The following is a 27,768-nucleotide window of genomic DNA, read 5'->3' as shown; positions in this document are numbered from 1 at the left end:
AGATCTTGGTTTGAATTCAAAGTCAATAAGGTCTGGAACAAAGTGAGGAAGTTATTAAAAGGAATTCAGTCGCTCCTTGATTACAGCCTGTTGGGGAATCTAGTGCCCCAGAGAGAACAAGAGGAATCACTCACTTCCTCCTTGGCGGCACAGTGCAGCACGACGGGAGGCCCCACGATGCGGTTGTCCCGTTTGTAGAGGTAGTTGTAGTCGGGAGAATCAAAGTCTATGAGGACGAACACCGTCTCGAAGTCGGTGTTCTCTCCATCCCCGAACTCCTGGACGCTGTCCGTCATTATGCACGGGGTGTTGACGTCCTGCACGAGAGGAGCAAGGCGAGTAAAGGAGCCGTCATGGCGGACAGAGAGAGAAGGAAAGCCGCGAGCCTTATTAATAATATGGAAACACCAAATGAGACTAAATATGTGCATCGTTTTAATACCGTCCTGGTTCCTCACTGACGTGTCCGGCAGAAAGTACACTGCAGAGGACATTTAGAGCCAGTGAGTTCTTAAAATAACTTGAATTAAGATGTTTGCTGTCAGCTCCTAATGCAAACAGATGGAGGTGTAGAAAAGACTGCACTACCCCATCATTCTACACAGAGACCATGCTTAGTGCTGCATGAAAACAATCAGTCCTCTCAGAAGAGAGATTGTGTTACTCAGAATCTGAATAGAATTGTCTGAATCAATGACTTCAATAACAGAGCAAAGTGTCGGGACGCTTATGAGCAGCGCTGGAGGGGTGAAATGACTCGTGCTGCCTGTAAACCAGCCCATAAAACAAATGACACAGGACAGAGTGAAGAGGCATCGGCGGAGTGACACACACACACACACACACACACACACACACACACACACACACACACACACACACAATTAGAATCACATTTGTTAATGTTAGGACCCACATTGCTTCAGACACCTATGGGAGTGATTTTACATTTTGGGAAATGCACTCATTTGCTTCCTCTCTGAAAGATGAGTTGAGCAGATTAATACCAATATCATACACTAGCTTAGCATAAGACCTGAAGGAGAGTCTGGCTCTTTCCAGAGTTCAGAGATACCCCTACAGCTCAGTAATGAATGTCTTCTTATCTTTACATGAACAGAAATGTATAATTGTAAAAGCCACATGCAGACTGTGGCTCTTTGAAGATATGACACCGTCATCTTCTCATCTCACCCTCAGAGAGAAAGCTAGTTTACATGCTTCGCTCAATGCTGAAGCGTTATAACAGGAGGACACTCAAACGCCAAAGCTGCAGGTGCATTGCTTTTGATCGCAGTCCAAGACCAGTTCATGGAATCCATTGTGTGCAAACAGCTTCACACGGGACTGCTTGCAACTTTAACAGCTGTGAAGTTGCCCGTTTAAAAAGCCCATTTCTAAAATGCCATGAAGCTAAAAAGAGAAAGCCTTTTAAATGACTCCTCAGCCCAGGAACTCGTATTGACATTTGAGTGCAATCCATCTCTGTTAGGGAGCGATCCAGTTATCAAGTATTACATCACATACAATTAAGTATGCACCCACAAATCAATTCACCATCAGTGAGTTGGCCATGCACAATGATTGAGTGAGTACCCGGTGTGAATCAAGACCCATGCGGCACTTCCCCCAGTCCCCATCAAAGTGTCAGGCAGTCACACGGGGAGGCAGACACTGTACTGTACCATATTGACTATAGATTTTATCATCAATTTCTCCTCGGCGCCCGCATCGCCTTCCCTTATCTTTACCACCGGTACCTCCATTACTCTGATGGCCTGTAAAGAAACCAACCAGCAGGAAGCGGATGTCAAACACTGGCATTTGAGAGGAGATTGGGAAATAAAAAGAGGGGAAGGACAGAGGGTTGAGAGAATGAAAAAGAAAGGAGAGAGCAAGAGACAAATTCATACAAATAAACCCCACATGAGGACCAAATAGAGGATGGCGAGGAGGAGATGGGGCGGGGTCCGTGTCCTTGTAAAGTCGAAAGACAGCAACTTCAAACAGGTATCAAGCGTCACAGGGGGTCGGCTGGGAGGAGAAAACTGTCTGAAAAATTAATATAAAAGTTCTAAGCCCTCGGGGAGGCAGGAAAAGACAGGTACAGAAGTGGGGATGAGACGTGGGGAACTAGGGGGGGCTCTTTCTGCGGGTTGCATGAGCGATGGCGGCAGGCGGTCAGGCAGGCAGGCAATCGGGAGAACTCTGATGGAGCTGTCGGAGGCCGTCTTTGGATGTGGCCGCGCTGCAGATTGGCAGGGAGGAATAGATGATTTAAGCAGGGAGCCTTCACAAGTGACAGCGCTCAGGAGACCTGGGAAAGAAGTCATTCTACCAGCACTTAGTCGCCGCCACGCCTCCAAATCACCTTCACGAGGCGCTACTCAAACACAGACTACTGCGCCGCTGACTGGAGTGGACAAACACGCTGCAAGACACTTAAACATCGCCCTGGACAAGAGGACACATTTTGACAGGAGGCTGCGTGTTTGGCAGCCTGATCTGGTGCGCTGTGTTTTGTTAAAGGGAAATGCAACATGAACCTGCAGTGAGATATGGTCCTCCATTGATGCTTCTGTCTGCTCACATGGCAAAACACTGGGGACATGGATTACAAATTTGGATTTGGACTAACAAAGTTAGTAAGACGCTCGTAAAAGAACAATTTAGGAACAAATCCCTTCGATGTGACAACTGCTACGACCCACCAACCACAACTCACAAAGCCATAAGAAACACAAGTATTGTATTCAGCTGTTGTTGAGACACTGAATGCTTAACGAGCGATGGAGGACAAGTGGATTATCCCATGGTAGTCATGTGAGCAGTCTGTATTTGTAGTTATGGTCCAGATCTCTCTTGAATTCATAGCAGCAGTGAATCCAGACTACAGCTGAAGTCTGGCTGGAAGAGCAAGCCAATTAGTTAGAGACACCTTCTCTGAACCAACTTCGACGAGGACAACAGCTCAAATCAAAAAGATACAGGAAGTCTCCTTTAAAGACCGTGTGAAACATCTTGTATCTGTCGTCGTCATAAAAATTGCATTTTAGATCAAAACCTCTCTTTTCTCTTCTCATGAAAGACCTCTGCACTCGAGAAGAACAAACGCCTTTCAACAAATGGAGCGATTCATTGTCTAGCTGTTGTCTGAATAAGTGACCGTGTCCAAGACCTTTATGAAACCGTTAGTATTCCAAGGCAAGAAAAAGTCACCAACTACAATGCGCCCATCAAAGAGCAGCAAACTATCAATGTTTTCAACTTGAATAGGGAATAAATCCAGTAGATTGAAGATGTCACAACAATATAAAATAGACACTATTAAGGGACTTATGACTCATTTAAACTTCTTAACACTCGCTCTAAGCAGCTTAAAATACATCAGATAAACTACTAATGCCAAGATTTATTTAATCAATATGTAATCTGATAAAATTAAAGCTAATTAATTTCCTGATAATTTTAATAATGTGGTTTTCTGCATCCACTATAGATGACTATAACCAAGTAAAAGATGACATTTAGTATTTTGACAGGTTAAATTGACATTGAGTGGTTGAAATAATATTTTTCTGAAAAGTGGAATTACATCCCCTCCATGACCAGATAACAGACGGTTGGAGTCTTGCCTATAATTAGATCTCATTAAATCTCCTCATTCATCAAGAGTATGAGCGAACTGGATGCGATCATTTTCTTTCGCCTCCCTCTCGTTAAGCGCACACAGACGCGTGGTGAGAAGTCTTCTAAGCCGAGTGGAGTCGTGTAGCGGGCTGATAATCTGTGATGGCTGCTGGAGAACGCTGCCATACAAACACAGCAGCTACAGCCAGCAGCTGTTCACGAGAAGCACGAGCCACTCGCTCCAATGCAGGAGCTACACTTTAACTCTGTGGGCTGTGACGGCTCTGCAAGCGGCCAAATACAAGAATTATTATGTATTACCAGGCCGTATCTCCACAGACAGGCTGGTGTGTGTGTGAGAGAGATTTTAGAAAAGTGTGTGCACTTCACCCTTAAACAAACACTCTCAGACACACACATCTTGACAATATTACTGAATTAATGAATGAAGCTGTTTCTTTTGGGCAAAATAAATCTCCAAGTACAGAAATGTAAGTCGAGTGGCAATTAACTGAGGGAGAAGCCTCTGCAGGCAGCAGCTTTAAAAACACCAAAATTCAACAATCAATGTCATCTTAAGAAACTATCAAGAATCTCCAACCGATAACCCAGTGTGGCCAAACCTTTCCAATAAAAGTGGCTACCAGAAGTAGCTCTCCAGCCTTCAGGCCTTCCTCCAAACACACGCCCCCAAATGATCACAATGGACGTAAACTACCAACAATGCTTCTGTTAGTACTCACAGCTGTTCAGCTGGCAGCCTGTGGAACACTGTGGTGACTTAATGGATGCTCAGGTAGAAAACACGCAGGCAGGTAGTCTAGTCATTACAATCAGGCCAAATGAAATGATTGGCCGGGCTTATTACAGTCCTGAGACGGCCACAGCAGGTACCACTTCTTTTCTCCGTCAGAGCATTTGATTCATTGATTGCGCCAGAGTGGAACGAGAATGTTGACAAGAAAATGTCAATGTTTTTGTGAAAGATTACCAACCCTGCCTTGAACAAGAAACTATAATGTCTGTGTGGAATTAGTTTCTACTGGAAAAGTAAAAAGGAAAGTAAGTAAAAGTAAAAGTAAAGGAAGCCTTATAGTCATGAGCTATACTGTTGATACCAATGGTTTATGGGGCAGTCATAAAGGTTTCAATTTAACTTTAAATTTGTGTTTCGTTAGATTACAATGACCTTGGCCTTTGACCTCCAAAATCTAGTCAGTTCATCCTTGAGTCCAGGTGGAAGTTTGTGCCAAATATGAAGAAGGTATGTACAGTATGTACGTTAGGAGTGAGCGGAAAACTGGTTCTCTCACCATCATCGGTGTCAAGTTGGGCCACAATATGGATTTTGCAATATTGTCTTTATCATTATTAACACACACGTTGTGGCAGTGGTGGATTGGCCATAGGGAGTACCGGGAGTTTTCCCGGTGGGCCGGTCAGTAATGGGCCGGCAGTGGCTGACCTTTTTTTTTTTTTTTGCATGTAAAGACGCATAAGAGGCCCAGTGGCCCTATGATAGGCCCAGTAGTCCCGCCCACGCATTTTCCAGACCCCCTCGTCCAATCACCTTTAATGATGAGCTAATGACATCATTAGCAATCTGTGAGAGAGAAGAGAAAGAAAAAAAAAATGGAGGAAAAACGAAAAGGCGGTGCAGAAAAACTGAGGGAAAAGAAAAAAAAACCTCTCGCAACTGATGCTGCTGAGAGCAGAACTATAATAAACATGTCTTCTGCTGCTGCGGGGCCGGCGGCGGTGGCGTAGCCTCCGGCTCCGGGGCTCTGGCTGCGCCGGGCGCGGCGGGTCCCTCTCAGGTGTCGGACAGTGAAAGTGAGGCTCCCGCTGCCATGGTGGCACAGTGACATGAAGGGGAGCTTCTAATGAGGACAAGACACGTCTGTATGAACGGACTCCCTCTACTGGTGAACTGCAGTATTACAACTGTTAAAGCATTGAGAACGCGCTCTTGCACCCGACATGTATATATTTTCCACACGTAACATCAACATTAGTTAGCGTCAACAAGCACATATCATTGTACTTTCTGCCTTCAAAGTAAAAGCACTTCCTGTTTCCATGCTCTTCACAATAAGAGTAAATACTGTACTAAAACAAGTTACAACATACAGGAGGGGGAGGAGGAGACTGGTGGTGGTGATAGCCGGTGAGTGTGCTAGCTAACATGTTGATGTTGTGGATAAACACTCATTCACTAAATGTTCAGAAACGTTGTCTATGAACTTTACTTGACATAATAGATAGCGTGTGGTGTAAATCTAGTTCTAAAATGTTGGGAAATGATCTACTATCCTGATTAATTAACCACTATTTCATGGTGCTGTGGTTTGAGCATGCAGATCTGCTTTTTCACAATTTTTATAATTACAAATCAGGTCACCAGAGTTAAAGTGTTTTAAGTATCAATATACTTTCTCTAAGCTCCAATTTGTTCAAATGTGCTTTACCTATTTTTTTCTGTCAGTGTTTCTGGTTTATTGTCCATGCTTTTCTTTTTTTTTTAACACTTATTTATGGAAATTTTCAGATTAAATTACATCAAATAAGAGACAAGGAGACAATGACCCATTCCAGTATAGTAGTGTTATTAAGGGCTTGTGTGATTATATGTACAGTACATCAACGGACCGAGTTGGCACAGTATCTGCGCGCGGATTGTGGTGGTCAGTCTGGACCAAAAAATCCAGGGCCGAATTTTTGTCCCAGTCCAGGCCTGCATTGTGGTTGTCACTAGGTTACTAATACAGAACCAATTATATTACATTTACATTATGGGGCAGGATAGTCCACCCAAAACACATGGAGGTAAATACTTCCTTTTCATTCTTATTTGGATCCATTAAACATGTTTTTTTTATACTCTTTATATAAGTTTCAACTTGCATTGCCAATAGAGTGAATATTAGTAGAATCATGTTTTGATTCGGAATACATAGATTAACGCCACCGCAAAAAATAAATAATGCGTTATAGATTTTAGGTAACCTCGCCCTGACAAATGTACTGCCTGATTTGTTGACTTATTGTTGCAGCACTAGTTTAAATGTTATTATTTTCAGTGTTTTCATGTTTCACATTGGTGCTTTTACTTTTTTTATGAGCGGTTATCAGATGACATGTGTCAGTATATCTGATTGCATTTCAGAACTCATTGCTACACCGGCTGACAGCCAGTTACATCACTAAGTGCTGCAGAAATCATGAACATGCCAATCCTGTCAGGGGAAAACATCTTAATGGACATCCACGAGGGATTTTCACATTCAAGCTGCTTCCGGTGCATCGCCCACCTGAGACAACACTTAAGATTTAACATCCAAAGAATTATGAACACGGGCAAAAAGATCTATGGACAGTTTTAACCCAGACACATAAGTGTCCTGCTTGTCGAACAGAGAACCGCTGTGATGTTGACAAGCTCAGATGGTGGAAGCCCGCCGCCTTAATGTAGGCCATTGGTACTTCAGGGTGAATCGAGGATTGATGTACCTGCAGTGCTTTGACCAGCGCTCCATTTCTGCCCGCTGCTCCCACAAGAACAACCCTCGTCTCCACTTTTGGCAGCATATCTGAGAAATGAAGAGCAACATATAGACAGTGAACAATGTGGTAGAAGGAAAGGACACACACACACACACACACACACACACACACACACACACACACACACACACCGCTCAAGGAGTAGGTCGTCACTGGGAGGCAATGTAAGTTTTTCAGCCAGGGGTTGACAAAACATCACTGATTAAGAGGGAAGAGAGAAGGGGAGCATAGAAATTAGGGGAGAGGAGGATTAATATAAGAGATAAATATGAAGCCAACACATGTTCCCAGTAGTAGAACCAGGGATGGGCATATCAAGCAAACATACTATTCCATTTCCACTGAGAAGTAAGGATGCACTGATCCTACTTTATCAGTCCTGATACCAATACCAGGTCTTAAGATATCGCCGGTACTGAGCACCTCCTTGCCTCACCTGGTGAGTGAAAAAACCCGATAAGAGTAGTATTTCACAGGCGGCTGAAGCCTCCCACTTATTCTACAGGGAAATTGTACACACTGTTGGGTGTTATCTATGCTGAAACTGGAGGTATATGGTTCGAGATATTCAGAGAAAGGAGGAGGAGGAGGGAGAGAAGACAAAATGGTAGCCGATGCAGACTGACCTTCCCCGTCGTCACATGACATGCCCAGAAATACATGGTCCTTGGTGGTTTCTGCGATCCTGGAATCGTAGACCGAAGTGTCCACCAGCAGACTCCGAGCTGTCCCTAAAGTCAGGATGCTGCTGTCAGCCATGCCAGGGACTCGTGGAGGCACCGAACTGTCCAAGCCGTCACAAGTTACAGGGAATGAGCAGAGAGGGAGAACCCAGCAAGGCGGAGAGGAGACAGGAGAGACACAGGAAGAGGAGGAGGAGGAGGAGGAGGAGGGGGACAACTGTCAAACTCAAGGCCAGAGACTCACGTTGGCAGGACTTCAAACACTAAATACTGCCTGAGTGTGACAATTCAGCTGGAGAGAGAGCAGCAATATGGACAGTGATAACTTTGGTAAAACTAGGCGAAGAGGAGACAAAGGGTTTCAGCAGTGTGTCCTGGGCCCAATGACAAGTCAGTAACCGTTACAGTGGCATAAACTCTGCTGCAATCACAACTAACTTGTATTTATGGCTATGGCTAAAACAAAAGGCAAACAGTGTCGTGGTAAAATCGTTAATCAAGCTAACAACGGACACGTTGGTCGGTTTATGGAGACTATAAACTTAGTTGGTAACTTCTTTTCTCCGTTTCATGTTTCCTACGACATAATAATAGACAATATATGATATAACAGAGAGAGGGCAGAATGGCTTGAACTATGAGGCCAGCAGTAGTCATTGTTTTAACGTAGGCTGCCTTCTCCAGAGCTTAGCTTAGCGTTAATGTGTTTAGCTTTTCTAACAGCTCAAACTAGCTCAAAGTAAACCAAACTTACCGGCTGTTCCGGCGGCTGGTGCCTGAGAGAAAGGACGAACAAGAAGGGTCGCGAGCGGAGCGACTGTCGATAGCGGCCGAGCTAACCGCTAGTTCACTGCAATAGGCTGTCTGGCTAACGGAGCTAGCTACCGAGCTAGCAAGTCAACAATACGATAAAGAGTGTCTGAGAGTTCCTCTTCGGTCCAAAATACTCAAAAAAGCTGAAACATCTCTCCGTTCAGTCTCAATGCTGGTGTCGGCGCATGTTGCCCTTTGTACGTGAAAATAGTCCAAATTGTCGAAGTGTGGCTGCTGTAGTTTGTTGACAGCTAACTACTTCATAGTTGTCCCAAGTGGGTGTCCGCCTGCTGTTAGAGCTCATTTCAAAAAGCAAGGCAAACAACGGTGCCGCGCGCTGATTGGGCAAGAGTGACGGAAGGCCAGCGGCTTCCGCCCGGCGAGGCCGCTGATTGGTCCGTTCATTCAAATCACGACGCGCACTGCGTCTGCTGCCCAGACATGGGGCTTTCAGGGACCGTCGGAAATATATTATTACTTTCCGAGGAGAAAAAATATTATTATTAATTATTGATATATTGTAACTTACAAAAACTGTTTCTGCCTGCATTCAGCAGTACGGCCATTTTGTTTAAATATATATATATATATATATATATATATATATATATATATATATATATACAGCATAACTAAATAACTGTTTAAAAATAATGATTTTCCTTTGCTTTTTATTTTGTGGAATGCAACTGGATTTCTATGTGTAATTTATGAGTATTATGAGAAGTCTAGCAAATTAGCAAATTCATGAAAATAACTCAATATACTTGCCAGTTGCAAAATTGAGGTTTTTAATTGGCCTACACTGATACTACTGTAAACAAAACAAAAAACTATTTTAGCCACAAAACAATAAAAGCATAATTTATCATAATAAGTTTGCTATAGTGTCTATTATTTTATTTAAAAAGCCTGATCTGAATAGTCTTGGCAGGTAGCATTTTGGAATATTTTCAGGGCTTATTTTTTACTTCAGAAGTCACCCGGAATTACTGATTTCCAAATAAAAGAATATTATTTCTTCCTGCATTTGTTCACATTCCTCAGTTATTCTCTGGCCATTGCATTGATTCCAGTTGTACATTTACTGTCGATATCAGAAATATGCATATCGGGTTTTGATGTGTTACAAGTGCATATCAATGCCTTTGTGGTATTTTATGCTTTTCTCTACTATTATACCAACAATAAGATGATTGAGTCATGATTATTGAAACGCATGCTTCAAAAATCACTAGAATCACTCTGCGATAATCTTTGTGTTTATACCTGCAAACACAATGTTGTTGCTGTTCCTGAAACAAGACTGTTGTTTTTATGCAGGTGACTGTAGGCCTAACCCTTCTCAGAAGTGGGTGCATCTATCAATAATAAAACATGCGTGAGATGCTTGGATTCTCCCTCACAGACTAGAGGGGAGGGGAAGAGCACATTTTGCACAGGGGGTTTGAGTGAAAGAGTAAAGCATGATTGCTCAGAGGCCCAGAGCTCTGTGAACCGGCGTTTGTTTCCTCAGCACAGTGCAATAAAAGGTAGCTCACACGAACAGAGCCCTTCTGCTTCAGGTTAGAGCTCATACACAGACACACGCCAACACAATGTTGTCTCGCTGTATTATTGCACCACTAATGCAATCCAACTCCTTCTTTCTGGTTGGTATTTGTTTCGATTTGCGGAAACAGCTGATAATTTTTTATAGTAGATTCGACTGGCACAAAGTGGGTAATTTGTTTTGACTGAATATGCTCCCTAAAATGCCAATGCTTTCCTGGATTGTGTTTATTGTTGCAGATTTCGATGCTTTAGGTCGTAATCTTTCTAAAAAGCTGCACTATTAGTCTGTGGGTTGTTGTTACGGCACCGAACAATACTGTTTTAAACTCAGTTGATTAAACATCATGCTGGATGTTTAAAGTTATGATCAAAATATCTTTTAAAAGTGTTTTTTTGCAGATATACATTGTTTTCCAAGACTTTGCTGAACAAATACATACAATAAACACAAGTATTGGAATTAATTTGGGCTTCCTACGACGACTCAAACGCAGGGAAAAAGGTCTAGAGCCCCTCTGGGCTCCATAGTTTTCAACAGGTTAAAACATAATAAAAAAGCAATAATGTTTATTGAAATTCAGCAAACAATAAATCAAATGCTTGGACAGTAAATAAATAAAGACAAAAACGATGGGCTACCTACCTGCACACATTCTGCCAGCACACTTTGCAGCAGCGGCGTCTTCCACAAGCTGCTAGCTTAACATGTGGGTTGGTAACATTCATTATGATCATTTTGGGGGAGTGGCTTTGCAGGGAGTCCTGAAGGGCTCTCAGTGTTGTTGACTTGGCAACTTCCTCGCTAAATTTAGAGCTAGTGCTGCTAGCTACTTTCATTGGATCATTAAAAAAATCTAGCTTTCGTTTGCTAGTTTCTTAAAGAGGCTTCATTATACTTTTCCTTTTTGCTCCCTTTCCTTCGGTGTGTAATTTGGATGAAGTATAGCATGAACCACAGCATGTAGCCTAGCTAGCTTGCAATGCCCGTCCCTAGAATTAGGATTCTGATACTGACACCTCTACTCAGTCAGGAATGTCTTCCATATTCTTTTTTAACGTTTCTATCTGCAATACACCTTTGAGCCACAGGCTTTAGCCTGAATGTCCGTATTGTTCTGATCTTGGTCTGTTATCTCCACCTAAATGCATTTATTCAATCTCATTCATTAACTATTTAACATGTGAATATGTGTTCAATAGAACATGCATAAAACTAAGTCGTGATTTATTGACATAAATATTTTCTTAATGACTGGTTTAGCTATTCAAAATAATATAAAGTGATGTGGAAACATCAGTAAAGATGGTCAGAAACGTTTATTTCCTCTCTAATGTATAGATAAGGCCTGTTGGGAATTGGGTCGCGATTATTTCATTTTTTTAAAGTGAGTCCCCAAAAAAGACACTGCACTATCTGCTGATACCTATTTATGATCTGAGGCCACAACATGTTATATCTGCATATCTCCCTGTGTGGAAGTCATTAGAACATAGTTTATAATATATACATTTATATACAGACAGGACTTTTGTGAAGGCGACAATTAATCTGCACTTTAGTTGTCCAGCGTAGGAGCCCACCAATGGTGAAAGATAAATGCTCAGCATTTATACAGTGCGTTTCTAGTTTTAGCAACCACTCAAAGCTCTTTACAACACAAGCATTCACCCATTCACACACTGGTGATTATGTTCCTCTGGAGCGAAAAACATTCTCATGCACAAACCAACGGCATCGGGAGCAAGTTGGGGTTCAGTATCTTGCCCAAGGACACACCAACATGTAGGCTGCAAGGGCCAGGGATTGAACCACCGACCTTCTGATTGGTGGCTGCTGGGCCACAGAAGTATTGTGACTCTCAGCCAGGTACAGTCTGCACCGGGAGCATTTCCTTCAGAAAAAAGGTGTAGCTCAACCTCTTCCTGCTGTTAAAGGGGCGGGACGTTACAGGGCTGCTGCGCCAGCACTCCTGCTAACAAGTTTCTCCATTGACCCTTGCAGTCCCTAAAGAATATTCATCCATGGCTTCCTTTCACCTGACACAGATCCCAGCGCCAACTACCTCATTTGCATATTGATAAGCAATCACAATACAGATGGAAGAATCTTATGTGTAATGAGGTCTTATTTCAGAAGCAGCTGAATCTTACCCAGCATACTTTTTCAGGATAACATGGTTGCGGTTCAACTTTAGGAATAATGAGCTTCTGATGTTCCTGCTTTTCATCCACAAATGCGTCTAATAAAGGAGCAGCTGGCTGCAATGACCTGCATGGAGACTCTACCTCATCTTTCAGTCCGTGTGAAGGCGTTGGCTTCATCAATAGACATACAACTTCTGTCACACTGCACACAAAAGCACGTACACACAATGACGCAATCAGACTGACACAAAGTTGAAAAGGCAGAGATACAAACAGGGGTCCTTCGGGTAGCAGCATGCGGTCTGGAGGGCAGGGGAGACATTCATTTCCAACGATCCCTTTTGCTTTTCTTCTTTTACTTTGACTTCTGTGAAATCCTTAGTATGCTTGTCGCATTCCTGTGGCTGTCGGACCGCTCCCTCAGTCATCTCCCTGACACACGCACACACAATGTCTGTCTTTCTGTATTCAGCCCTCAGGAAGTTCTCTGTGCGGAACAAAGCTTTGTCAAGACCTTATCTCCCCTCTCTCCAGCGTTGTCCTCTCTACACTTCCCCAAACCTTTAGATTCCTAACTCAGGCCTCCACCCGTCACCAAACACACACAAATACCAATACACACAAAGGTGAAGGGAGAATACCAATTACGTTAGGTTGGTTTTGCTCTCAGCCAATGCAAGCCTTCGTGGATTTAATGCAATGCGTGATTAGCAGCTACAACACATACAGCTATAGGACACACAGATTTAACCTGAAGGCAACAGAACCGGTGCATGATGGGTATCGAATGAAGTACTCTATTGGTATGGTTTCCCTTTTAGTTCTTGTCCACCTTTACAGAGGAGCAATACAGAGCATCCTGACTGCAACCATTACCAACTGGTGTGTGACGTGCACGGCCAGGACAGGAGGCTCTACAGCGGGGTTAAAACCACCAGAACATCATTGGTACCATCTCCTGAGCATCAGCGATGGTGGAGACAAGAGGAGCCTGAGAAGAGTTAAAGGATATTAAAAGACAAAACCCAGCGAACCACAACCTGTTCACCTACTGCTGTCTGGAGAGAGATACTAGCAGACTGCAGAACAGCTTCTCCCCTCTGGCTGCAAGGCGTCTTCACTCATCCTCCACCCTCCATATATTATATAGTTTTTGTGTTTTTGCTGTGTAGCAAAATGGAACTCCAATCTGCTTTTTTTTCCACAACCCTGTTGTACAATGACTTTAAAATAAGCTTTTAACGTGTAACCTTGTAAGGGTAATTACTGGTATTATACTGGCACCGCACCTTTCGATGCCCTAAGGGAAAGAGTCTCCATTCTCAGGATCATAGCAAGGTTTGGATTTAATTGCATTTACAAATGTTTCAATTAATGATATTAGAGAACTAATGAGGGCTCAATACCATTGAACTCTGACCTCTGGGTAAAAGTCTTTCATGATGTTTGCCTCAGAGAGCGAAACAAAGAACACAGAAGTGTTTGTGATGTGTCTTTACCCTCCGAGCTCGGCGCCCACTCTTCACTCATGTTTCCAAACACAACTTGTTTATCAGGTTTTGAGGGTTATTGCGACATTTGTCTCTGTGTCTGAAACCCTCCGACTACATATTCATCACGCTACTCTCTCTCTGCTCCTGGGCCAGACCGACTAAACGAGAAGCTAAACTTCTCCATCAATACTGGACTGACATTGTGGCTCAGAATTTAGAGTTGCTCAAAACATAAACATAAATTATACATTATCAACAGCACGTTTGTCATTTTGTCACAGACGTGTCGGACTAGATTTGCTCTCCTATTGGAGAAAGTGACAAACAACCTTTCTGTGAAAGTGTTTCTGTCCTGAAAAGGTTAAACTGAATGCCAGTTTGTTTTTACAGCAGGTGACTTCGCCTCTGAGAGGAAAAGACTGCATTTTTAGTCCAATCATTTCAATTGGTTACTAAAAATCAACATATTGCATGCCATGTGTCAAGTCTGCATTGACATTTTCAATCTTCATCCATCACCTTTTCAGAGCTAAAGAATAAGGCTGGTGGCATTATATATTGGTCTTGTCAACAAATCCTATGAAAAGTAAAAAACAGGCTCTATATATATATATATATATTAACCTATATATATATATATATATATATATATATATATATATATATATATATATATATATATATATATATATATATATATATAACCATCAGAGAGCATTGAGCCTGTTTTTTTTATTTTATATATATTAACCTATATATATATATATATATATATATATATATATATATATATATATATATATATATATATATATATATATATATATATATATATATATATAATGAGTGTTTAAAGTTGTATGTCCAATGGGCTTGGGGCTGAGTGACAAAAACTAGAACTACACTAATTTTGGATCATAAATAAGGTCAATAGTTTGTTAAGACCAGGACTCAAACAGGAGCATTTATTCAGCAAATATCTGAAGGAAGAAAATTAGAGACTTTCTTTATGTTACTATCAGAATACCCATAGTAAGTGGTCACAGTGTGTTGCTATGTATTGGTTTATTATGTGTTCATAACAATATGATGTCAGAAGGCGTGTTAGTCCAACATTACTTCAGCCAAAACCGGGAGGTGTTGAATGCGTTTTTCTTTGAAGTTTTCAAAGTATACACATATTCCGCCAGTGGATAGATAAGAGACAGTGTGAAAAGTAAGTAATCATAAAAAAATGAAGTAAACTTGATCAGAATAAACATAGAAAACTGAAAACTTGCCCTCTGTATTTAACCATCGACAGGAGCAACGTCTCTGTCACTATGCAGACAGCAGGAGGCGGAGTCAACCCTTAACGTAGCCACAGCCAGCCTCAGCATCCAGACACAAGGGCAGCCTTACCTCATCTCTTTGTCAGACAGACGGTCTGAAGCATTAAAGTCTTTACTACACACGTGTCCCCGCTTTAAATTATGGTTTCGTTTGGGTGCTGTGGAAAGCAGCAGATAAAACAGTTAGCGCCCGTCACAGACAGAGAGAATACATTACGCTTTAAGTTTAACTTTAATGGCGTGTTCTCTTCCCTTGATGGAGAAGCAGAGCCCGGAAGGAATGCTAATGATGGAGAGGTGCGACACACCTGAGAGAGACATCCACCTGAGAGAGACATCCACCTGAGAGAGACATCCACCTGAGAGAGACATCCACCTGAGAGAGACATACACCTGAGAGAGAGACATCCACCTGAGAAAGACATCCACCTGAGAGAGACATCCACCTGAGAGAGACATCCACCTGAGAGAGAGACATCCACCTGAGGAGAGACATCCACCTGAGAGAGACATCCACCTGAGAGAGAGACATCCACCTGAGAGAGACATCCACCTGAGAGAGACATCCACCTGAGGAGTGACATCTACCTGAGAGAGACATCCACCTGAGAGAGACATCCACCTGAGAGAGACATCCACCTGAGAGAGAGAGACATCCACCTGAGGAGTGACATCCACCTGAGGAGTGACATCCACCTGAGGAGAGAGACATCCACCTGAGGAGAGAGACATCCACCTGAGAGAGACATCCACCTGAGGAGTGACATCCACCTGAGGAGAGAGACATCCACCTGAGAGAGACATCCACCTGAGGAGAGACATCCACCTGAGAGAGAGACATCCACCTGAGAGAGAGAGACATCCACCTGAGGAGAGACATCCACCTGAGGAGAGAGACATCCACCTGAGGAGTGACATCCACCTGAGGAGTGACATCTACCTGAGGAGAGAGACATCCACCTGAGGAGAGACATCCACCTGAGGAGAGACATCTACCTGAGGAGAGAGACATCCACCTGAGGAGAGACATCCACCTGAGGAGTGACATCCACCTGAGGAGAGAGACATCCACCTGAGAGAGACATCCACCTGAGGAGAGACATCCACCTGAGAGAGAGACATCCACCTGAGAGAGAGAGACATCCACCTGAGGAGAGACATCCACCTGAGGAGAGAGACATCCACCTGAGAGAGACATCCACCTGAGGAGAGACATCCACCTGAGGAGAGAGACATCCACCTGAGGAGTGAGACATCCACCTGAGAGAGAGAGACATCCACCTGAGGAGAGAGACATCCACCTGAGAGAGACATCCACCTGAGGAGTGACATCCACCTGAGGAGAGACATCCACCTGAGAGAGACATCCACCTGAGGAGAGAGACATCCACCTGAGAGAGACATCCACCTGAGGAGAGACATCCACCTGAGGAGAGAGACATCCACCTGAGAGAGACATCCACCTGAGGAGAGACATCCACCTGAGGAGAGAGACATCCACCTGAGGAGTGAGACATCCACCTGAGAGAGAGAGACATCCACCTGAGGAGAGAGACATCCACCTGAGGAGAGAGACATCCACCTGAGAGAGACATCCACCTGAGGAGAGAGACATCCACCTGAGAGAGACATCCACCTGAGGAGAGACATCCACCTGAGGAGAGACATCCACCTGAGAGAGACTATTTCCTTCAACACTCATCGCTCATCTTTCTTTCTTTATTAAAGCCTTTTAAGCACCATGGCACCTATATAGGGTGAGGCGGACCTGAAACTTCTATTTTTGCTATGTTTCAATCTTCATTTACTCTTAACCAGTAACATGCATACTAATATTTACACATATGAACAAAAGTGCACATGGGCTGCCTTTATTATAACACCAAAATTATTCAAATAGCCCATGTGGTTGCAGAGATACACCCTTTTTAGTTTGGGTATGACTTTACGAGCAGAATCCTAAAAAATACCTCGGTTTTTAAAAGGTTAAAATACACACGCCACTTTTATTTTATAATATATACTCGTTTTGAATATTGTTATCTGTTTGTTGTTTACCATATATATCTTTAAATGATGTCTTTATTATTGCACTATGTTCATTTTTTTTAAATCATTTGTATTACTTGATTCTACGTTTATTGTTATGCACCTTTCACCTCGTCAAACTCCTTGTATGTGCAACATTCCTGGTAAATAAACGAGGGTCATGTGATGTGTTTAATGTCACCGTCATGTCGGTCATGGATGTGGATCGCTTTGTTTCCTGGTGTTGTTGACACCTTTTGTGGCTGTGTTCTTCCTGCTGGAGCTCGAGCAACATTAGACCAACGCTTTATAGTAAAGACAAAAACACAGACAACAGCCAGACCCTGACCTGTCAATCACCCTGTAGCCCCGCCCCTAAATCATCCCCTGCTTTTTAGAGTCTGTTTGACTCTAAATGACCATAATACATAACACATGAAGCATAGACTTCTATACAACCAGAGGAGTCATTAGAGAGAAAGCAAGTTTAATCCTCTTAATCATTTCTCCCAGTAGGTCGCTTGTCCAACAAGACAGCCTAACGTATTGTAAATAATGTACATAATGCATACATCTTACCTGATGACTTCTGGGTTCATCACACCACAGCTCTGTTCTTGTCCCACTTGCAGTATCAGTCGGGCCTGAAGACAGGGGGAACAAACAGGTCCAGGTCTGGACTGCAGACTGGAACTGAAGGGCTGCTTTGATTGTACTGACTGGGATCTATTGAAATACTCTTGCTCTGACTTTGATGGTCCAACAGACACTGCCTCTAGTTACGTCTCTTTTGTGAAAATATGGTGATTCCTCAAAGAACATAATATTTAATAAGTTTTGGATTAGCAAATCGCTTAAATATGCTCTTTTTTTACAAGCTGTTTTATATGATGGAGAACAATAAAATGAGGGAGGCACATACACTTATTAAATGCTCAAATCAAGTATGAAAGTAAAGTGAAGGATGAGCTAATTAAAGGGCACGTGTGCATGCTTGGGATGCAGAGGAGTGTTTCATTTTGAGAAGCCTCATGCTGAACTGGCAGAAGAGTTAAACTAATTCTACTCCACTGAATATCTGCTGTATGATTTTAAAGATGAGATTTCTAACTTTAGAAATGGGCCTGCAGGCTCAAATCTGATAAAAAATGGACGAGGTAATTGTACGTGGATCCTTTGGTCGTATTAAAGAGAGGATAAGCCCTGGTTTCTGAAGGCTTACTGGGGGAAGTGGTGTGTTTGGCAACTATACTGTACATATCCTCCAGTCCTCCTCGGAACAACAGAAAGATGCTAGCATGTGGGAGGAATCTGTAGTTGTGCCAGTGGCAAAGGTTAAGTCTTAAGCGTGGAATGATCGTCTCCCTGTGGCTTTCATGTGCCTCGTTATGAAAATATTAAAATCTGACATTTTAAAAACATGACATGTTGGAGCTGGACCCCTTACATTTTGCCTGTAGGCAAAAGAGAGGAATGGAGGACGCTAACTACTATCTCGTACTGAGGCCTCTGGAGGGAAATAAGAACCATGCATGTCTTTTATTAGGCTTTTACTTGTATCCAGCCACATGTTCTGGCTGTTATCTAACTTTGAATATGAATTATAGCACAGTATGTTGGCTCACTGAAGACATATGGTAACCAGCACGGTGGACTCATCTGAAAATCTGTTTGGAAAAGGGCGTGCACTTTAAAAAAATACTTGACAGGTGATTGGTGATTGTTTTTCTTCACACATTTGATTTGTACGTCCATATATTTTGTCGATTTTACTGCGTTTTCGCGCTCAAACTCCGTAGTCTGAACCAAGACAAAACACGTTGTTACTCCTCTCAACCTTGAGAAAGGAAGGACAGACCAGCTCCACTCCTTTGGTTCCTACCTTTCACAATAAAAGCCCTAGACATACGCAGCGTAACCGTTTACTCAACAGTCTCTGGGTCAGTGTGATCTGGAAGCTCATCCTCTGCTTGTGTTGCAGCTATCACAAATGTGCTGTGTTGGCAGTTTGAATAGTTTTGAGATGATTTTTGTGAAATTGTACAGCTGTGTCTTAAGATTACTGGTGCTACCCTTAATGACCGTCAGCACCTGTATTATGTGTCCATCAGGGCACTAATAGATACAGGTTGATCTGTGTTGATCTGACTATACCTCATGTTGCTGTGTTGTGTATAGTGCAGTGGTTCTTAACCTTATTGGAGGTACTGAACCCTGCAAGCATCATCAGTGCATTTACCGAACCCTTCGTAATTGGAAAAATAAAATATGATTTCTTCAAAACATAGGTATATATTTTGTTTGTGCACAAAATTAACCATGCATCAGTTGCACACAAAATCACTGTCTTCAAAGAACAAAATCAACAAAACATGAATTTCACACAAAAACATAACTCAATGAATATTGTGTTGCGGCCCGACATTGCTAGTGTGAACCGGGCTATCCTGTGTGTGTGTCTTGACCCCTGCCGAACCCCTGAGAGTGAATCTCCGAACCCCTGGGGTTCGATCAAACCCAGGTTAAGAACCACTGGCATAGTGTGTTGTGTGTGTTTGGACTTCTGTCCGTAAAGAAAATCTTTCCTTGGGGAGTTTAAAAATGTTGAATGTTGAATATTGAATCATCTGAGATACAGACTTATCGCATTGATAGTCTGCATCATTTTTTATTTATTTTTCCTCTGTGTCTTTTAACCCAGAACTTCAAATAATTACATTTCCTTTCAGTACAGTCTCAAATCATAATTAATAAGCTGTGATGACATGCAGAGAGGATTTTTCTCAGACAGCGAGTGGACCCACCGCCTGCTGGCACAGACTCTAATAACACCACCTCCTTGAAGAGCCGTTCTTTCTTGACACAAGTCTTGTCTGGGAGATAGAAAGCACAGCGAGGTGTTGGGAATAGATCACATCTCTTCCATTCTCACTGTGCTCTTTCCCTCCCACTTGTGCATGCTGAGCGTCGCAGTGCATACGGTCCATCTCCTCTCAGCAGAGACGTTGTTTCTCATTCTCACATAGTTTGTCTGCTGAATGTGGGTGTTCACATTATGTTGCATTAAGATGAAGCCTGGGGATTGAGCTCTGCTATATTAGTAACTTGTACTCTTCGATTATTCTTGAATTTGTAATATAGGAAAGCAAAGGTTCATCACGTTCTCACTCTAAACTCCTCGTATACCAACTCATGGTCAGTGGCCCTGCGCTTCAAACTAGGACGCTCTAGGCCGCCTCTAGTGTCAGTTTCCACTCAAAGTAAATATATAAATATATATGTATACAATTCCAACTTAGTTTGCTTAGTTTTTGAGGTTAACATCCATCGTCCTGGTTTCGGTTAAAAATAGTATTAGCGTAAAAGTTGGGTTACGAGCCGCTACTACCTTTGGTCAGTGTCCCCGTTAGCTCCCCGCTGTAGCCAGCTAACGCTCCGCTAGCTCTCCGCTAGCTCCCCGACAACCACAGAAGGTAGCGGGACCAGCCCCGGCTCGACACCAGGGCAGAGGGGACGCGGGCAGTAGCAGCAGCGGCCAGAAACAGCAGCAGCGGGGAGCTAGTAGCGCTGCTGCTAGCTTGCTACAGCGCGGACAGCCACCGGAGGTAGAAGCGCCTTGTAACCCAACTTTTACGGTACTGTTACGTAATGCAGCGTGAGTTGAGTATGTAAGTTACGTAGCAAAAGCAAGGTAAAATAGGTAATCATTGACTTGGTTTCACACAGGAAATGAACAGTTGACTCCTAGGTGAAAGTCCTGTGTTTGTTTGGTCCAACCATCCATCCAGTTTTTACAGTGTTTATCATCTTACTGCTGAAGTCTCTTTGCTGAGTACAGTGTGATCGTTAGCTCGTTTAGCGATAGCCAAAATTAGTCACACAAGTAATGTGAATTACTGTTTTTGCTCACCAAGCTAGCTAGCAAAAGTTTGCTTTAGCGTATTGTCTACCTTGTCCTGTCTCCCCAAAATGCCGAACTCAAAACTTCCAATGTCCACAAAGTAATGGCGACATGGGGACTACGTTGGATTACATTATGGCACAAAGAAGACCCACAAAAATGTCTTCCAAGTAGTTTTTCCTGTTTAGATTTTTTTATTTTATGCGTAATAACTGCATCATTTGATCTGGTAGCTCTCTTGGTTAATGTGTAGTGTCTGATTGTATGTGGTCTTCTTGCTCTGGAAGAACATTCCTTTTTAAACAGGATGAAACACGGTCTATAAGAAATGTGGTCTTTATTTTAAATCAAGCACCTCTCTGTATCAAATCGCAGTCTTGCATGCATTATTAAGTTTGGAATAAGGGCCGACGTCTAAAATACAAAAAAGAAAAAAACAAGTTGACAAAATTCATATCGTAAATGCCTGATCATAATAAATGAATATGTACATTGTAATGACAGATTGTACAATATACAGACTTGATACATTCTATAATATGCTTACAGCAGGATGCAGTACAATAGAAATATTTCTTTACAAAGGTACAATATTTTTCATTGAGCAGAGGATAAACAAAATGTACAGCATGTTCAAGAGGAGCGTATTTCTTTACAAGGAGACTAACATAGATGTGTATGACTTTTAATAGAGTTCTGTTACAGTTAGTAACCCAGTTACAGTCAAAATATCTATCTGTCCAACCATCCATCCATTTATTGCACCTATCCATCACTGCATCATCCATCCATCCATACGTATCTGTTCATGCATCGTCCATTCACTTTCTAATTGCTTATCAAAACAACCTCTGACTTGTTTTAAAAGACTGATCCCAGTTACTTACTGTAGTTTCCTCACAGAGTAACTCAGCATTACACTCCAACATGTATCCAGTGATCATGTATTTATATACAGGTGAATATTCTGCCTTTTCATAACCTTTTCATTTCCATTTACAGTAAATGTAAATACAGATTTCTCAGTGAACAGTCCACAATCCGCCAGTAGAAATGCCATGTGATGCCGAAAAGGGAGAATGGTGTCCCACAATACAGCAGTCATTCAGAAAATTAATCTCTACCCCTTAAAATATGCAACATTATACTAACACTGACTTGTATTTGACCAAAATGTCCTCTCCTTGAATGAGGCCTCAGTGTGCAGTGCTATTATACTCTCTGAGAAGGTGAACCCTATACAGCTGATGTTAGGAAACAGCACCAGGTGCTGCTTGCTAAAAAAAACATTTCCCTGAAAAATCACTTGCAACAAATAGCCAGTTCCCTGACTTCACTTTGCTGCTTTTCAGCCACCTGACTTACTGCGGCGACACTCACAAATTCCTAACAAATGCTAATATCTCGGTCATAAAAACACTGGTGTAAGAGCTTTCACATGGACTTCAAAAGACTCGGTGCTCAGATTGCAGAGATAAATCTGTTTCCTGAAAGTCACCCGCCCATTCATCTAAAGAAGAGATGCAGTAATGCTTCATTTCCATCAAACGCCATTTGGCTTCTTCTGTCTGCTAATGAATAAACACACTATGATTGATTTCTCAAATGAATTCTCTGCTGGAAATTAACTTAGCGGTCATTAGCTGATAAAGGATTTTCCTCAATTGTCGCACCCCTGACTTAGTAAACCCTGTTTTCTTTTTTTAAAGCCGCACCAATCAATACATTTAAATTTAAATTAAATTTAAACATTCAAATGAACAATGACTCAAAGGGCTATGTGTAATGCAAAAGGGGCGGCTTGTAATGACAAATCCACAGAGCGTATCTCTGGAGTTATGCTCAGCTCTATGAATTTTGTATCACCTCTTTTTGCTCTTTTTTTAGGCTGCACATTTTGGTGAGTCATCAGCCTTGTTTCTGGACACAGCAGGAAGCTGGTTTGAACAAGCGACCCTACACAAGCTGCACAGTACCTTAGGCAGACAGACACATTTAGCCACAAGATGGTCTGGACACAGAAAAACATACCCAGATATATTTCTCAAAGGTTGGTGAAGCCAAAGGCTAGAAGGAGAGTTTATACTCCGGACTTTTATACAGGCAGCTGCGGACACCACGGATGGATGGAGAGCAATTCTGGTGTCCGATTTGAAGACACGTTCCACACATGGGCAGTAGATCGCTATGGTGCCACTTTTAGCCCAGATAAGTCCAGACAAGTCCGGATAAGTCCAGACAAGTCAAGATAAATCCAGATAAGTCCAGACAAGTCCAGACTAGTCCAGACAAGTCAAGACAAGTCCAGTCAAGTCCGCGATGCTTCCCTCTGGTGACGAAATTCATGTCACATCCAAGCAAACCTTCACCTACTGCGGATGCAGAAAGTATCAGTTGTGGCCCAAAGTGACAAAATACAGTGTTATATTCCTATATCACCTAAATTGTTGTTATGTTTGCTGTACATGAATATTCATATATAGTAAATATAGTAAGTATTCTGTCAAGAGAAGCACATATTGGACATCATCCCAGAGGCACAACCTGTGAGTGTTCATTGATGCCCAGCATGAGAGGATCGCCAACCCATAAAATACATATGAAAAAGATTCTGTCCAAACAAAACAATGTATCTGTATAACACCTGTGAGGACACAATTCAAGTTATTTCCAGATAGATTAAACCATATGTAAAATACATTTTACTGGGCTATGAATTGAAACCTCTTGGAACAATTTATACAGATAATTTAAAGTCTACAGGTTGTGAAAATGGGCACGTTGGGATAATGCATCAGATTCAATGGGATGATATCATGCGGGGCCGCCTGCAGGTTCCTCAGGAGGCTGCAGCTGCTGTGAAGTGTCTGTAGTTTGAACCTGAAAAGTCCTGAATCGGGGCAGCAGAGGCAGAACCCGGCCTCAAAGAGTTTTACTCCAGCAGAAAACAGAGCCCGTTGCCAAGGCCTGCTCACAGCCAGCACATGGAAACTACTCCTTTCCCCAAGGTTGTGCAAGTCAGAAAAGGGATTTGAGTTTTCCGGTATTCAGCCCAACCACTTTGGAATTGCATTTTCTACAGTAAATATTCTAAATTCATCTGACTTTGGAAGTACAGTTCAGTGTCCACATCCATGCAGTCTTCAGTTCTCCACGGACCAATGAAAGCTGGGTCTCCCTCGAATCAAAAGTCGTATATGGCTTTTCCCACTTTGGCAATCAGCCTGAAGGTTCCAGCTTTTTCCAGAAGCTTCACTGAGAAAGCTGTCAGTCATAAAACAATTAGTGTTGCAATACAATAGCAGGCCATAGTTGTAGTCCTAATGAAGACCTACAAGTAGAAAAGAGCCGCTGATATTATAAGTCCGGTTTAGGAAATTTGTTGAAAAACTATCTTTGTGATCCAACAAAAATGTTTGTAGTCCAACATGAACTACAATAGTCAGCCATGTTTATCTGCTGTCCTGAGACACATCTCCCCACGTGCTGGCTTCGTTGTCGTCCGAGTCAGAGAGGGCTGCCGTACAGAGATCACTGAAGATATCTGGGGAAAAAACAAGACAGACTCAAGTCAGCTTCAACTTTAAATACAATATGACATCTTATTAAATAAAATACAAATCAAGCATGGGGAAATGTGGACAAACTGTGGCATTCAAACACAGTGTCTAAGAGGCGGGGTGCATAGCCAGGACTGCAGTGCCAATAAAACACACCAAACAATGCAGCTTCAATAGGTGGGTAGAACAAGGAGATGTAATAGGCATTCAATATCAGCCAGTAGAGTGCATACATAATTATAGGGAAGGTAGACATGGGCAATCAACACAGACAGGTGAAGAGGGCCTTTTGGAAACAGGCCTCACTTAACCAAAATACTGAAGATGAACTGCTGGAGTGTGGAGTTCTGTCCTCCTCAAGTTATGAGAAACAAAACAGAAAGAGAACTGAAGAAGAACGCGATAAGAGGAAAGAAGGGCAAGCGAGGAGAGGGAAGGGATATTTGTTTTGAAGAGGGGCGGAGAGAGCTCCCTAACAAAACAAGCAAGGCCATGACACTTCAAGGACCGGCCCTCAAGCCGGCATGAAAGGGAGGAGATGGTGGAGAGATGGATGGAGGACAGAGGGGACATTGAAGTGAGAGAACAGAGAGAAAGAGCACAAAGCTCAGGGGAGGCTGTCATGGAGGAAAACGTATATTTTGTGCCACAAAACTATGAACTTCAGCACAGAAACCTATGAGCCTCCAGGATGATTGAAAGAGAAACTCAACTGTCAATCCTGTTTTTATTCAGTTTATATATGAATGTATAGCGAGTTGATTATACAATCAATTCATTTTGGTTCTAACAACCCAGCTGCCATAGAAAAAATGTTGGCATGGTACGTTTCTGCATACGTTGAATGTGGAATATGGTTTCTGAACCAAAAATATGTTTCATAAATACGTTTCATATCACACACAAACACTCAACGTCACGTTGTGAAATTATTGGTTAGGCATTATTGGTCAGGCACCAAAACTTAGTTAAGTTTAGAAAAATAGTAACGCAACTACGCAACAACGTAACGCAACAACGTAACGCAACAACGTAACGCAACAACGTAACGCAACAACGTAACGCAACAACGCAATGCAACAACGCAAGGCAACAACGTAACGCCACAACGTAACGCAACAACGCAACGCCACAACGTAACGCCACAACGTAACGCCACAACGTAACGCCACAACGTAACGCCACAACGTAACGCCACAACGTAACGCCACAACGTAACGCCACAACGTAACACAACGTAACGCCACAACGTAACGCAACAACGCAACGCCACAACGTAACGCCACAACGTAACGCCACAACGTAACGCCACAACGTAACGCCACAACGTAACGCCACAACGTAACGCCACAACGTAACAACGCCACAGCGTAACAACGCAAAAACGTAACAACGCCACAACGTAACAACGCCACAACGTAACAACGCCACAACGTAACGCCACAACGTAACGCCACAACGTAACGCCACAACGTAACGCCACAACGGAAACGCCACAACGTAACAATGCCACAACGTAACAATGCCACAACGTAACAATGCTACAACGTAACAATGCCACAACGTAACAACGCCACAACGTAACACCGCCACAATGTAACACCGCCACAATGTAACAACGCCAAAACGTAACAACGCCAAAACGTAACAACGCCACAACGTAACAACGCCACAACGTAACGCCACAACATAACGCCACAACATAACGCCACAACATAACACAACGTAACGCCACAACGTAGCGCCACAACGTAAAGCCACAACGTAACGCCACAACGTAACGCCACAACGTAACGCCACAACGTAACGCCACAACGTAACGCCACAACGTAACGCCACAACGTAACTCCACAACGTAACGCCACAACGTAACGCCACAACGTAGCGCCACAACATAACACAACGTAACGCCACAACGTAACGCCACAACGTAACGCCACAACGTAACGCCACAACGTAGCGCCACAACGTAACGCCACAACGTAACGCCACAACGTAACGCCACAACATAACACAACGTAACGCCACAACGTAACGCCACAACGTAACGCCACAACATAACACAACGTAATAACACAATGTAATGCCACAACGTAACGCCATAACGTAACGCCACAACGTAACGCCACAACGTAACGCCACAACGTAACGCCACAACGTAACGCCACAACGGAAACGCCACAACGTAACGCCACAACGTAACAATGCCACAACGTAACGCCACAACGTAACTATGCCACAACGTAACAACGCCACAACGTAACAATGCCACAACGTAACAACGCCAAAACGTAACAACGCCACAACGTAACAACGCCACAACGTAACGCCACAACGTAACGCCACAACGTAACGCCACAACGTAACGCCACAACATAACACAACGTAACGGCACAACATAACGCCACAACATAACGCCACAACGTAACGCCACAACGTAACGCCACGACGTAACGCCACAACGTAACGCCACAACGTAACGCCACAACATAACGCCACAACATAACGCCACAACATAACACAACGTAATGCCAAGACGTAGCGCCACAACGTAACGCCACAACGTAACGCCACAACGTAACGCCACAACATAACACAACGTAACGCCACAACGTAACGCCACAACGTAACGCCACAACGTAACGCCACAACGTAACGCCACAACGTAACGCCACAACGTAACGCCACAACGTAACGCCACAACATAACACAACGCAATGCCAAAACGTAGCGCCACAACATAACACAACGTAACGCCACAACGTAACGCCACAACGTAACGCCACAACGTAACGCCACAACGTAACGCCACAACGTAACGCCACAACATAACACAACGTAATGCCAAAACGTAACGCCACAACGTAACGCCACAACGTAACGCCACAACGTAACGCCACAACGCAACGCCACAACATAACACAACGTAATGCCAAAACGTAACGCCACAACGTAACGCCACAACGTAACGCCACAACGTAACACCACAACGTAACGCCACAATGTAACGCCACAATGTAACGCCACAACGTAACACAACGTAACGCCACAACGTAACGCCACAAC

General features: G+C 43.0%; 2 protein-coding genes across 2 annotated transcripts in view; both read right to left on the bottom strand.

Moving 5' to 3' along the window:
- The window catches only part of ect2 (epithelial cell transforming 2), a gene marked incomplete at its 5' end in the record, with an annotated part of 41,178 nt that extends 33,225 nt beyond the window's left edge, over positions 1–7,953 (bottom strand). The window contains 4 exons of the mRNA XM_079221004.1: positions 135–317; positions 1,686–1,778; positions 7,141–7,220; positions 7,821–7,953. Coding sequence (XP_079077130.1) covers positions 135–317; positions 1,686–1,778; positions 7,141–7,220; positions 7,821–7,953 — 489 coding nt within the window. The remainder of the gene's footprint in view (positions 1–134; positions 318–1,685; positions 1,779–7,140; positions 7,221–7,820) is intronic.
- Positions 7,954–24,448: 16,495 nt separating this feature from the next.
- mcf2l2 (MCF.2 cell line derived transforming sequence-like 2) overlaps positions 24,449–27,768 on the bottom strand; it is a 129,175-nt gene continuing 125,855 nt past the window's right edge. Inside the window, exon 35 of the mRNA XM_079221414.1 lies at positions 24,449–24,686. Coding sequence (XP_079077540.1) covers positions 24,595–24,686 — 92 coding nt within the window. The 3' untranslated portion in view covers positions 24,449–24,594. The remainder of the gene's footprint in view (positions 24,687–27,768) is intronic.

This window comes from Taurulus bubalis, assembly GCF_910589615.1.
Source record: "Taurulus bubalis genome assembly, chromosome: 7".
Taxonomy (NCBI): domain Eukaryota; kingdom Metazoa; phylum Chordata; class Actinopteri; order Perciformes; family Cottidae; genus Taurulus; species Taurulus bubalis.
The sequence above is the reverse complement of the archived record's forward strand: the minus strand, read 5'-3'. Positions and strand labels throughout refer to the sequence as shown.